Source organism: Rhagoletis zephyria, unplaced genomic scaffold (genome assembly GCF_001687245.7).
Source record: "Rhagoletis zephyria isolate East Lansing unplaced genomic scaffold, Rhagoletis_zephyria_1.1 Rzeph_scaffold_04091, whole genome shotgun sequence".
NCBI lineage: Eukaryota > Metazoa > Arthropoda > Insecta > Diptera > Tephritidae > Rhagoletis > Rhagoletis zephyria.
The window spans coordinates 34,435-49,377 of record NW_016161174.1 but is presented as its reverse complement, the minus strand read 5'-3'; the positions used below and the strand labels follow the sequence as shown (position 1 = coordinate 49,377).

Genomic DNA, 14,943 nt, shown 5'->3' with positions numbered 1-14,943 from the left:
CCAAACAAAGTTTTGGACAAGGCGAATCATTCTTTTGCATCAACCCCTGTCCACGTGCTGCCACTACTTGCTGGGAGCTTCTGAAATATTTGTTCGCCCACAGCCTTTATACTTGCCAGACGAAGGTACCTTCGTATGTCGCCAAAATGTTGATTCAGCTTGAGAGAGATCTATTATAAATAGATGAGGAAAAGTCAAATTACCTCCTAGCAATACACAAAGGGCGCACGACATTGTTGACATAATAAACTTCGAATCTAAATATAAAGGACTTTGTTTACTTAGGAGCCAGCGTACTGCCAGTCAGAGATCGAACGAAGCATAGTTCTTCCTTAGTTAGACTTAGCAGGGCTTTTCAAATTAAAATAAATCAACCTTAACCTGGCCACACTGGCTCACACTCAAACTTTCACTAACACAACTACACAAACTTCACAAAAAACTAACTTAAAAATCATCAACTTTTTTCTGCCATCCATAGATGACGCTTTCACAAATATGCCGCACCTCTTACCAAAATCCGTACGCCTTTCCCTCGGGTGAGATTTCCGATGAATTGCGTCGCAAATTCGATCAATGGTGGTCGCAACAACTAACGCCTCAATCAAGTATTGCACCAAAAATGTTACCGTTCCTAACTGCACCAACATCAGTGCCCAACGAAATGGACTTCAAAGTCGGCTCGGCGGCCGTAGCAGCAGCCGCTGCTGCCGCCGCTGCTGCACAAGCCGGCCTACATGCTGCCTCGGGCGTAGGCAATGTTCCTGGTGGCAATATGCCCAGTCTCAGTGGCAGTCATGATTCACTGCTCATGAATGATGCTACACATCATGGTCCACCAGGTGCTGCCTCCACACATCATCCCAATATGCTGGTACATCCAGCCATGCATCCGTCGATGCACCATCATCATCACCATCCACACTCACAATATCCAAATCAAAAGACACGCATGCGCACCAGTTTTGATCCAGAGATGGAGTTGCCGAAGCTACAGAAATGGTTCCAAGAAAATCCTCATCCATCACGTCAACAAATACAAACGTATGTAGTGCAATTGAATGCGTTAGAATCGCGCCGTGGCCGCAAGCCGCTGGATGTAAATAATGTTGTTTACTGGTTTAAAAATGCGCGCGCCGCTCAGAAACGCGCCGAAATGCGAGGTGGTTTGGCAGCGCTGGGTCATCCCGGCCTCAATGGCTTTGTGCTGAATCAGCACGGACAGCTGGGTCAAAGCTCAAGCAGCAGCGGTGGTAGTCAGCAATTGAATAGTAGTAATATTAATTTAGCCATGTCCCATGACTTCCTAAAGAGTCCGTTGAGTCTGAAGTCGGAAGATGTGGACACAATGTCACAGCATTCGGAAGACATGGACGAAGACAATAGTCGACCAGGCTCGCCACAACTACCGCTCTCGCTGACCACACACGAACGCAATCGCAATTCACCGCTTGAGGGCGCTGAGGGAAATACGGAACAAAAGGAGAGTCTTCGTGATATGGTTGAAGCAGAGATCTTGGTGAAAAGTGAAGCTGACTGCCAATCGATGCTGAACGGTTCGCTAAATCAATCGCTACGCGCATGCTCGCGCAGCTATACGGAGGAGGGGACACAGCCGCAGGATAAACCAAGCGAAGCACAAGCAGGCGACCAACAAGGCGACAATCCCAATGAGAATACAACAATTAGTCAGCAGAATGAAACAGAGCACAACAATAGCAATAATAATAATAACAACAATAATGCAAGCAATGCCAACATTGCCACTAGTGATAGCACTAACAACAACAACAGCAATATTATCAATGAACAGTCCTATGATGCTGTGAACACACAACCGCAAGCACATTCCTCACCCAAAATGAATTCGCCCAAAGAGGAGGATGATGATCTTGATATGGAGGATGACGACGACGACGAGAATGATGCATCACAGCTTGATGATTACTGTTCGCCATCGCCCGACTTGGCTAATGCCTTAGCACAACGCAAAGATATGCCATTTTCAATGGTACCCAATTCGATGTTCTCACAGTCCTTTATGTACATGAGCCATTACATACCCGGGTTCGGTCAAGCGGCTGCCAATCATCCGCATGCGCACCATGCCGCTGCTGCAGCGGCTGCCGCGGGTATGCCACCAAATGCGCTAATGAATCCGAGCGGTCTGAATTTGTCGAGCATGTCGAATGAGGAGCGACGTAAAAGGAATCGTACCTTCATTGATCCGGTCACGGAGGTGCCGAAACTGGAGCAATGGTTCGCTATGAACACACATCCATCGCACAATTTAATACTGAAGTATACAGAAGACCTAAACACAATGCCTTACAGGTAAGTTTAAAGAAATTTACGAGTAAATTATTTAGTATATACACATTTCGTTGTCTTAATATAGAAAGGATCTAACTCATTTTTTTCTGTTGAAATTTCTGCCGATTAATCACCAAAAACACGTTAATTTGAAAAGATAAATTATACAGCATAAAATTAGATATAAAATTAGATAGTTATTATATTTAATTTTTCGAACCTACTTACTGGCTAAATGCACCGAAATTATTTCAAAGGGAGTATTTTCAATTCCCCAATTTCCATTTCCTTCCCTTACTGTCGAGTGGTTGCAGATGCATACTGATACCCTGTACGATCCAGGCTTGATTCCAAAAACAAGCTTTTCACAAAAACGATCGCCTCTTAGCGGACAACGACAAAACTCTGAGCCTACTTTTACCATGAAATATCTTCTCGTAAAACAAAACCATCTTCTATTCAAAGTCGGCCTATAATTCCCTAATCTTAAAAACAAAAGATGCTGTCTTCTTACCTATTAAATGTGTACAGAATATGGTCCCACATCTCTTCGCCTACAAGATAAATTCGTCATTCACCAATCGTGGTCCGGGCAATCTGGTTGTGACCGCTTAGGTACAATGTGAGCAACTTGATGTTGGATCTACTCAAAGCGAAAGGATAGCCATAAATTGTGTCCTGTTCGAGACCACCTACCGCTCCTCGGTGCTTACTACCGTTCTGAGTTTACCACTCGGTACCAGTAGATCCCAAAGCAGAGGTCACAAAATGGTTGCGGTTCCACAAGCACAGACGATTAGCCTTTTCTTCCAGTTCCTCGCCTACTTCATTTCCATAGATCTAGCAGTGGTCTGGTACCCAAACAATGCTACCGTGTTTCTTGCTGCCAAGAGTTGAAGAATGTCACCTTGGACCGATGGATTGCGGGTCATCTTCACATTGCAATTGAAAAACTAGTGCTGGATCCATGAGCATCCTAATCTGTCTTCTATCCTTGACCTGTATGTGTAGGAGGATTCTACGTGTAATTTTAAGCAAATTTGCTGAAAAAACCATGGGTCTAAAATCAATTGGGAGTTTGTTTCTTTTACTTAGCATATTGATGTAGTGCCGTAAAGAAGAGCTTAAAGTTTGTATAAAAGCTATAAAAGGTTTTTGGTAAGAGTAATCTTTTTCTGGACTTATCTTTTTCCTTAAATTTTTTATTTTTTTTTGTCGAGCGTAGGGGTCGCCTTTTTACATTTTTCTTCAGATTTTCGGCATTTATAGTCTGCTCTTAAAGTATGATATATGGATGTGCTTGTCCCGAGGATAAAAATTCTTTCGTTCCGAAATTCATTGACCTCAAGCTCCAGGTCTAGTACTTACCAGATCTAAGTTCTTATCAACTAAACGCTCCACTCTAATTTCCGTTAATTAAAACTCACCATTATTAAACTCCTTCTTCCAGTTGAGCTCATTACGCAAGTTTTTTAATGCCACCGAAATGCGTACAAAAGGGTCGCCTAGGTTCGGCAAAAAAAAAACGTTTCTAAATTACCTTGCAAAAATACTTTATTCTCGGAGGTGTACGGCGAACGTTTTTTGTTTACTTGTATACACATACATATCGTTTCCTTTATATGGAACGGGCATAACTAATTTTATTTCGAAGTTCAGATTTGTACAAAAATCGGTATGTTAGATAGGGTTTTCCTTTATTATGGCTAGGATATATAGATACCATTTAAGTAATGAAGTCAAATTGTATAGATACGTTTTCGAAGTCGTTTTCGACGGCTCAGTAGAAGATCGACCTATCTTGGTAGCCTATCTCAGAAAACTTTTCAACAACGCCCTATTTCAGAAACGCCCAATCTCCGATAAGTTTTCATAGTCCTGACTTTACACAAAAACAAAAATCGACCCACCATTATTTTTTATTTTTATTTCGACTGTCACGAATCAACATTTATTTATAAAACGTTTGCATTTTTGTCACCTTTGCAGGCAGAAGTTCCCTCGCTTGGAAAGTAAAAATGTTCAGTTTTGGTTCAAGAATCGACGCGCCAAATGCAAGCGACTAAAGATGTCGCTCTATGACGGCTCTCAGCTACAAGGTCTCAACTCATTTGTGAGCAAATATGAAGAACGCGATTAAAAAGGAACGAGCCAAATAGTAGCTGCAAAGAGAGCAATAATAATAGTAAAAGCGATTAGTGCGGATGGATAATGTGAGAATAGCAGGTTTGTGTAAAAAAAGTAGTTCTTTGTAAAATCAAAAATGTCGATTACCAGTGATAAAGCGACTGATTGTTGTGTGAAATAAAATTAAAATTAAAAAAAAAACTATCATAATAAATATTCTCAACGAATATTATGAAACAACTATTAACTATAATATTAGCACCATTGTAGTATTGAATTTAGTTTACTACTAACTACTAAGCGACGATAAAAAATTTAGCCAGAAGTCATTTTTATAAGAAAGTAACCAAAAAAAATTACGAGACCGGCCAATTGTGTGTGTTACAATTACAACATAAAAATACAAATATGAGCTCTTTTAATTAATTTGTATTATATATAATATGTGTTTGTTAGCTATTATATTTATTAAAGGAGAAGAAAATGACAAATAATAAAATAAAAATTATAGATTTTAAAAATATCTAGTTTGATACATAATATTTATTTAAGGGGTTCTGCACTAAGATAAATTAATTAGAAATTGTTTTAATTTAAATTAGGTCAGTTTAAATATATTGAACATCCAGCACTATTAACTGTATTAATTAATATGTATATATCTATTTAAACCTAAACTATTCGATAGAAATTAATAAATTATATTGTAATTAAAACGTAGTTAAAACCAAAGATGGCATTTCTAAATACCTTTTTTAGGATAAATCTGGTGTAATATGCAATAAATCAGCGAAAATGCGCAAAGAGAGAATACAATTTTTTTTTTTTTCACTTTTTTATGTACGCGCCCTCGTTCATTATATTAAATTAAACGGATTTGAAATTTGTTTTGTATATCCGGCTCAACATCAAAAAAAGTAAAGCAAACAAAAAATCTTTTTCAAGCAATTACTATACATACATACATATAAAACATACTTTTCAATAAAGAAAATTTAAAATTTATTAGCGACAATTTTGATTTGTACGATAATTTGATTGCATGAATGCACAAATCGATGCTTTAAAAAATAATTAGAATTTTTCAAATTTAATGTATAGTATACTGCTATGTGAGCATTTTTCGCGTTGTATTTACTTTTAGTTTAAAGACATTAAGTTTATAGGTATTTGATACCAAGCAATATGAAAATTACAACAATTAGTTTGGAAATATGAGTGCAGCTAGTAATTACATATTCAAACGAGAACCATCAACATATGTATTACATAAAAAAAAAAAAAACACTTCAAAAAGTTGTGTGCCCAAAAAACAAAATCGAAGATTTTCAGTACATTTACGAAGTCGGAAAAAAGCAGCGTTGGCCGGAGAGAGCTTGCACCATAAAGCATAAAAATGGTTCTGCAAGCTCGCCACTGAAGCGGTCAACTGTAGTTTAAGGTCATCTAAATATCAAAGAAAAAACTTTAAAACCGCACATAACTTTTAACAAATAGCCTACATAAAACTACTTTGGTATGCAAAATTGCATCAAATAAAATAAGCAATCCCACAAAACTAAGCAAAAGCACTTAACAGAGTAAAGTAAAATTAATTAGTTATAAATTTATAAAAAAAAATTATTAATTATATTTAAAATTAAAAAAATCACAAGTGTAATGTATTTAATACTGGTAAATGACAAATTATTTGTTTTTAGCTTTTAAGCGCACTGTAAAATATAATTAAAAAAAAAAACATATTTCAAGTTTGTAAAATAATTAAAAAATAAACAATATTCGTCAATTTATTGCAAAAATTCCATAAATGAAAACAAGAAATAAAAATTTTAAATGTAAAATTAAAGACGAAAGTGTTTCATTTAATTCAGCGTACTACGTTCCAAAACTAGGAGAAGACTTATGCCTACAAGCGGGAAATTTTAAAATATTTGTAAGTATAAATGCATTTTTATTATAGAAATAAAAATACACTCGGAGTTCGCGTAAAACTGTAGGTCTCTCCCCTTTGTGTGACAACATCAAATCGGAGGAGAAGCTCGGCCAAACACTAGCGCCATTCTATTAATTTAATTACATATATATCAAATTATCGAAATTTATCGGCAAACTGGAATGTATCGGATAAATTCCAAGCCCTGCCTAAGACATACAAAGATATGAAAAATTGAAGTCACAGTTTAGTTCTAAAGCAAGAGATTTTTCGGGAAGTAGTTTTGTATCCTATAAGTTAAACGGAGTACTAAATTAGAAAACATCTCCAGTGCTATTAAAAAGCTACAATTTTCGACAGTAACTGGCACTGATAGTATTTATAAATAGGCAATGTTATTTCTCATAAAAAAAAGAGAATTAGGTAGTAGTAGGGTCTTGAAATTGCAAAAAAAAAGGAATGGGCACCCTAATATACATACGTGCATATCGATAGTATAGTATGGGAAGGGCGCAACTAACAGCGGCGCTGAAATACAAACATCTCTAAAGTATTTTAGTTGTTTCAAGCAAGGCATATTCAACGAGGTGGAAGTGATTTCGCAAGTCAAACCGTAACCAATCTAATCCAAGCATCTCTTCTATGAAGGCTTGGAGCGTAATAACAAAATTGTGCTTGGCGATTTAAATGCCAAGGTGGGGAAAGACGGGGTCTTTGGCCACACAGTCAGAAAATTCAGCCTCCCCCGACACATGGTACTATTAGGTACCAGCACAAAAAAAATATCAAGCTACATGGCTGTTACTAGATCGAAAACCGAGAAACCAAATCGATCGTGTTATGATAGACGGAAGGCGCGCTTCCAGTGTTTTAAACGTACGTACACTCCGAGGCCCAAACATCGACTTCGATCAATATCTGGTTGCAGCCAAGATGCGCACCCACCCCTGTGTAGCAAAAAATGTGGGCTGAACAATGCAAGGAAAGCTTAACGTCGGAAAGCCACAACAACAACAGACGACCAATTCATTCACCACTCGACTCTCACACCTTCTCTCTAAGAGCACTCTTCAACAAGCCGACATACGCGAGCAGTGGAGCCGCATTTCACGCTCATTATCTAACACCGCCGAAGAAGTAGTAGGATTTTAGCAAATCCGGAAAAACAACTGGAACGATGAGGAATGTTAAGAAGCTGCAGAGAAAAAGATGCCGCCTACAGGGCCACGCTGTGATCGGGTGCAACGCGAGCCATCCGGGACGTATTTGCTAAAATAAGAAGAGAGAGGCCGAAATACATGAATGCGAAGAGCTTGAAATGCCCGACGACTGGAATTTAAGTGTGCTCTGCCCAATCCACAAGAAAGGTGACCCAGGAATTCGCGTCAAATGCCTCGGGATCAGCATTCTAAGCATAGGTAACAAGGTCTTTTCCAGCGTTTTGTGTGGAAAACTGAAGCCCACCGTCAACGAATTGATTGGGTCTTATCAGTGTGCCGAGAATAAGGTCAACACACACCATCTATTCGTCGATTTCAAACCCGCTTTCGACAGCACGAAAAGAAGTTGTCTTTATGCCGCGATATCTAAGTTTGGTATCCCCGAGAAGCTAATACGGCTGTGTAAAATGACCTTGAGCAATACCACCAGCTCCATCATAATTGGGAAGGAGCTCTTCGAGCCTTTTAATACCAAACGAGGTTTCAGACAAGCTTGACTCCCTTTTATGTGATTTCTTTAATCTGATGTTAGAGAAGGTCATAAATGCCTCAGAACTGTGGTAAAAGAGGACAAGTCGAAGTATCTCCTGTCATCAAAAAAATAGTCAGCGCATTCGGGCCTTGGCACTCATCGATAATAATGTCAGCATCGAAATCCAGCGCAGAATCACTCAGTAGTAGGCAAAATTCTCTCTCGTCGTACAAAAATCTTACTCTATAAGTCACTCATCATGCCTGTGCTGGTGTATGGCGCGGAGGCATGTACAATGAAAATATCCGATGAGGCGTATGAGGAGTATTTGAGAGAAAGATTTTGTAGAAGGTTTACGGACCTTTACGCGTTTGCGACGGCGAGTACCGCACACGACGCCGCCATGAGCTGTATGAGCTTTACAACGACATACACATAGTGCAGCGATTCAAAACACAGCGGCTTCGCTGGCTTGGCCACGTCGTTCGAATGGACACCGACGCTCCAGCTTTGGTAGTATTCAACTCGGAACTCGCTGGTGTTAGCAGAGTCAGTTGGCTCAGAAAAGAAAGAACCTGATGGTTTTCTTAAACTCGGCCAAACCCGTTTAGGCGCCTACAGCGCCAAATAAGAAGAAGAAGGATTTCCGAAACAATAAATTGCAAGTTAAAAAATATTTTTTTTTAAATAAAATAATTGCAGTAAATGTATAATATCTTTGTGTTCAATTATTTCGCTGTATGACCTCCTGGCATCTTCTCTTTAAGAAATTAAAAAAATTAGAGCAAGTTGCATAGATTATGGGGTATTAGAGGAGGCTACGCAGCATTGGCATCGGACGTGATTCGAAAAGTCCGTTTCGCTGAAGGCGCTACATGTTGTACTTAAACAAGTATTTGAAGGATATTTGAAATTGCATGCGATGTCAAATTAATGCGGAAACAAAACGAAAGGAGCGGAACGCAAAACGAGTCAGATTTCTAAGGGCATCACATTGTTATTGGATATGCGTGAAAATTCTTATCTACATTTTGGTCGTCGACGAGCGAAAAGCAGCTAATAAAAAATAAAACCCCTGAAAATCACTCTTTATGTATACGCAAAAAAGCAATGCTGCCACTTTTTGAAGTGAAACTTCTTTAGCGGGGGTGCTAAACTAAAAAACCGTCGCGGAAATAATGTGGCACTTGCCATGCTACGAAGGTGAATCCAGTTTGAATTTCACTATATCCGCCTTCAATAATATTCAGAGTGAATAATCGAATTGTGCTACGCAGAGGTTTCAGGTTAAGATTAAACCTAAGCCGGAGACAAAGACGTATGCGAAGAGGAATGTGAAGGCAAAGACTAAGATGAATATGAGGGCCATAACGAATACCATGACAAATACGGAAAATAATTCGAACGCGAAGATGATTACCGAGACGAATATAATGCTTAAGCAAAGACAGCGACCAAAGGACTGCGAACACGACGTCGAAAACGAATAAGAATTTGAACCCGAAGACATATGCAAACACAAAGTTGAAGATGATTACGAAGACGAATTTGGAGACGATGACGAAGTTGAATACAACGACGAAGACGAATACGAAAACGATTACAAATACAAGTATGAAGTCGAACATAAAGTCGAAAAATAAGTCAACTACAAATTCATACACGCAGATGAATACGAAGACAAATTTGAAGTCAAACACGACTATGAAAACGAAGTGCAATACGGAGATCAACACGAAGGGGTAGGCGAAATTAAATTTCGAGACGAATGTGAAAACTAAAGCTGAGACTAAAACGAAGATGAAGACTATAATGAAGGTATTTAGTAAGTGAGAGGTATTTTTATAGATATCTACATATTAGTCGGAAAAAATACAAATAACGATACCGCAAAAATTTTATTCAACGCTAACCCTTTCCCTGCATTTGTACAATATATTGTACATTTATATTTTTGTAACATTGGAAGCGTGCTACTAAAAATCGTATTAATATTTTTGAAAACAAATTCAACTTTATGAAGTTTTGGAATGTCCCGAATAGTTTACGTTAATTTCAAAACGTTTCAAAAATATTTTTAGAATTTAATTTAAAAATAGACCATTTTATAAAATTCCAATGACACGCAAGTTGTGGTAATTTACAGTACAAAAAATACGTGACATTTAAATAAAATCGCTAATAAAAGCACATATAAAAAGCATTCCACCATATAAAAATGCTAAAATTAAATTATGATTTAAAATATTTTTCCCGAGTGGTAAAAAAAATGTACAATACACTGAAAGGTTGTGAGTGTCTTGTACAATATATTGTACAAACGTCCGCAAAGCTTGCAGTTAAACAGGCAATTAAGGTGGTTTTGCCGTGGTTTTTGAAGAGCTTGTGCGCTGTTGTTACAGTAAGGGGTAGGTTTTTGACTTCTTGATCTACTGAAGGCAGAAAAACCGGGAAGGTTTATTAAAACGGGCCATTTGTATTTTATATTGTAATTGTATCTGTAGTTTATCAAAATTTCTTTATATAATTCGCTTCTCATGGAGAAAATTTAAAAAAAAATTTAATGCAAATCTTAACCAAAGATACTTAAAAAGATATAAAATATTCATTCCAACATATCTGCAGTAAAATCAATTATTTTGTTCATACATACATAAGTTCATTTTCAATTAAATAAAAGTTTAATTCCGATAAACTTAGTAAAATATTAATTGAGTTTTCTTGAGTGTATATTGCACAAATTTGAGGTAACCCTAATAGCTACCCAAACAACTTTTTAAAATTTTTGTTTTTACTTTTGGTACTATGTGGCTCTATGAACCTTGTAATTAAGACGAAAAATTTGTATATTCATCAGGGATGGATTTGACCGGAAAGGGCTAATATGACCTTTAGGTAGAACTCTACCCAAAGAGGTTCGTTTTGCATTTGTATATTCTGCATAACTTTTGTGCTAGGTTCAGCTTTTTTAATTTGTCAGCGTTGTAGTTTTACATAAAAAAAAACTAATTTTAAAGATTGCTTGCGTACTGGCAACGTTCTTTTTAAAAAGTTAAAATTTCTGACGTTTGAGTAGATTTCTACCCATCAAAAACATTGAACAAAAACTATTAAGAAATGTAACTATGATTATATGAATTACTGGTGTTTTTATATAACTAAATAGAATATTTATTACTGTTTGGAAAATCTATCTGAAATAACAAGCTGATACAATATTTGGTTGGGCAGAATTCTACCGATAAGGCCATCAACGTAATTTTTATCTAGGGTTTTTATTTAACCCTCAATGTGCTCAATGCTCACAAAATAAGCTAACCGAATACATATTCATCTTTAGAAGACTAATGCAGATATTAGCACATACATATGTACACACATATGAAATTCTTTTATTAATAAATATATGTACATATTTCAGTATGCACTTCGATATTAAAAGAGATTCTTACTATATATGGACGTATGTATATATGTATGCATAAGCCAATCATACTATCTCACATTTGTTCAAATTTAAGAAAATTGCGCTCATAAATAAGCAGAGATGCATTTTTAATTTAAAAGTTTTGCGATAATAAATGACTTAGAACAAAACTGGTTATCGCTCAGTGCGATACATGCGCAAGTGTATCTAAATATACATTCATACATTCAACTCAACACACACGAGCTTGTGACTTGAGGCCGAGAATGAGTTGCTCGCCAAAAGTCGCTAGTGGGGGGGTACACTTTTAATGGCATTTACTGATTTAGGACATCTTCAAACCACAGCCTGCAGCCACATTCTGCCACAAACACACGAGTGAAATGTAACAGCAAAAAAACAGTGCGACTCACACCATTTTCTGGGTTTCACAAAAGCGCCAGCAAACGATAGTAGCCTCTTGTATTCGACAAATAACTCATACGCTTGGTTGTACCTCTAAGAAGTTACGAAGGAGCACACATACATACGAACATACATACGTACATGCATGTTAGTACTTTGCGGCACATGAGAAAAGTAATTTTGCATTTTTACGAATATTTATTTCCATTTCGCTTATCAGTACATGAAAAATAAAGAACCGTGCAACAGATATACATAACTGTAACGAGAAAGCACGGTGAACTGTAAGCGGTATGTATGTAAATAGCAGTAATAAACCAAAGCAAAAGATATATAGCGAAATTATTAGACAACAGCGTCGCGGCAACTTTTCATACATATGTATGTATGTATGTGTGTATTCTCATGCCCAAACATTGCTATGTATAGTTGACTGGATGATTGGGTGGTTCTGCAACTTGCTGCGCGTTGTGAAAAAAAAAAATAAATATTTAAATAAGGCGTTCATGTGTGCTGCACAACACTGTTTCCGCTGATGCGATTTCCGCTTGGCAATTTACGGTGTATTGCATTGGCACCGAGGGTGTGATTTGTGGAATTCGGTTTTTTACCTTTCGCCATTAGTATGCTAGTACTTTCATATTGTTGTTGGTTATTTTTTTGTATTTACAAAATTTACCTCATTTGTTACAGTTGAACATTTTGCGCTCATAATTCATTGCCTTTACGCAATCGCCATGCAAATGTCTTTTCGTTATGGTTATATGTGTATTTAGTTTCGTCTTATAAACTTGATTGGACTCAATTTGTGGTTATGAGATATTTCTCAAATTATTACCTATTGTGGAGCCTTTTTAATCTCGTTTACGTTAATTTGTCAAAGTCGAAATACTTTTTACGAGTTTGTTGACGGTGGCCTTCAGTCTTTCGCACAATACGCTCGATAAGACCTTGTAACCTATGCTTAGCATGCTGATCCCGCGGTAGTTGGTGCGAATTCCGGGGTCGGCTTTCTTGTGTATTGAGTTGAGCACTCTTGGATTCCAGTCGCCGGGCCTGCGTTCATCTGACCATATTCGGCATAAGAGTTGATGTTTGCACCTTATCAACTCCTCGCCGTCGTACTTGAATAGCTCAGCTGGCAGGCTGCTAGCGCCAGTAGCTTTGTTGTTTTTCAAGCACGCTATTGCTATTTGTACCTCGTCATAGTATGGTGGTGAAACATTGACTTCGTCGCCATTGACTGGGGGCTCGGGTTCGTCTTCTCCACAGCTTTCAGTACCGCTACCGTTCAGTAGGTTGGAAAACTGTTCCCTCCACAATTTAAGTACGTTCTGAACATCAGTCACCAGGTCGCCATTGTTGTTCTTACACGAGCTCGCCCTGGTTTTGAAGCCTTCCTTAAGTTCATAACACTCTGATACAATTTTCGGGCGCTTTTTCTGTGGGCCAGCATTTCCAGCTTTTCGCACTCACGTATTTCGGCCTCTCTTTATTTCGGCAAATACGTCTCGCTTCCCTCTTCAGTGCCCTTAAGCGGTCCCACAGAGCTCGAGTCGCGCCGATCGCATCGTGGCGCTGTAGACGGTATATTTTTTTCTGCAGCTCCTTGACACTCCTCATCGTACCTTTTGTTCTTTCGGGCTCGCTGAAACCAGACTACTTCTTCGGCGGCGGTATCCATTGGCCGTCTGTTTCAATTGCAGCTTTTCAACGTTGAACTTTCCTTGCATTTCCCTTTTTCCCTTTTTGCTGCACAGAGACGGGTGCATATCTCGGCTGCAAAAAGATAATGGTCCGCTTCCATGTTTTAGCCGGAGTATACGTACGTCAAAAACACTGGAAGCGTGTCTCCCGCCTGTCACCACACGATCGATTTGGTTTCTCGTTTTTCGATCTGGCGACAGCTATGTAGCTTGATGCATCTTTTTATGCCACGTTTCGGGCCCGGCGAAGTCGATGAGCCTCAGCGTTTCATCGTGGAGGCTGAATGTTCCGACGGTAGATCCGAAGATCCGTTCCCGCACTCATAGAAGCTATCCTTGGCCACTTTGTCCTTTCTTCCGTCGGAGCGGGGCGCAAATCAGTGAGATATTGAAGAATCTTGCTTTTATGCGGATTATGGCTAGACGTTCGTCCACCGGGGCGAATGACGGTACTCGGCGACGAAGTCTCTCACCCACCACAAATCCAACACCGAATTCGCGCTGCTTTACATGGCAGCTGTGGCAGACGTTTTCTTTGAAAAAATTCTGCACACTTAATCACATCAAGTCAAAACACTTTCATTAGGCAGATTTATAAATGCACTTACACAACAATTTAATGCGCCCACTTAATTATTAGCTCCCAGGCAATACTTCATCATAAGAACTTTTAAAAAGTACACTTCATTTAAATTTATCCTCGCCGCTACTGGTTTATTATTACAGGTATTTTTTTGCAGTTAACAACCATTACTGCACCATTCATTCTTTGGCAGCAAATTAAAAAGTTCAGAGAAACAATTTATCAGGAATAATGTACATAGAAGCGCATAGCAGTGCGTAGTAATTTTGTAAAATTGCAAATATTATTGCAAAGAAACGAAAATGCCAGTAACTACAACTTTGCGGCCAACAACAATACACTTGTTGTGGTATTGGTATTTTCTACCTTATCAAAGGCGTCATTCCAGCGTATGAAATACGAATCATTGCTGAGATTCTTCTGCCAGAATTTTGCGCTGAAAAATGATTATAACGGTAGTTCCTTGAAAACTATGTACTCTGCGCTGGGGAATGTACTCACTTACATAAATACTTAACTACAAGTGTATATACAAATAAATGCGAAGTAGCTGTGAGAAACGAGTACAAAAATTTAATTAATGGATAAAGTTGTTTTGTGCAAATTCCACTTGCGTAACTGTATAGACATAGGGAAACTGTAGAACACACCTTACTTTAGCACTAAAAGTTCTTGTAACCAACACCGAAACAATAAGCCAAATAAATAAAAATAACAGAGATCCATTTGATATACATATGTGCGGGCATACACAAGG

The 14,943-nt window shown here is 38.1% G+C and overlaps 1 protein-coding gene across 1 annotated transcript; it reads left to right on the top strand.

Moving 5' to 3' along the window:
• The first annotated feature begins 481 nt into the window (after positions 1–481).
• On the top strand, positions 482–5,310 carry LOC108370250 (SATB1_N and homeodomain domain-containing protein dve). The gene is made up of 2 exons (XM_017625551.1): positions 482–2,334; positions 4,303–5,310. Exons 1-2 carry the CDS (start codon positions 482–484, stop codon positions 4,451–4,453), a joined length of 2,004 nt encoding a protein of 667 aa, XP_017481040.1. The 3' UTR covers positions 4,454–5,310.
• Positions 5,311–14,943: the final 9,633 nt, after the last annotated feature.

What these genes read in the sequence shown, in the direction of transcription:
- LOC108370250 (XM_017625551.1), top strand. Translation starts at nt 482, where the DNA reads ATGACGCTTTCACAAATATGCCGCACCTCTTACCAAAATCCGTACGCC. An exon ending in CTAAACACAATGCCTTACAG is followed by an intron (nt 2,335 to 4,302) that starts GTAAGTTTAAAG and finishes TCACCTTTGCAG; the next exon opens with GCAGAAGTTCCCTCGCTTGG.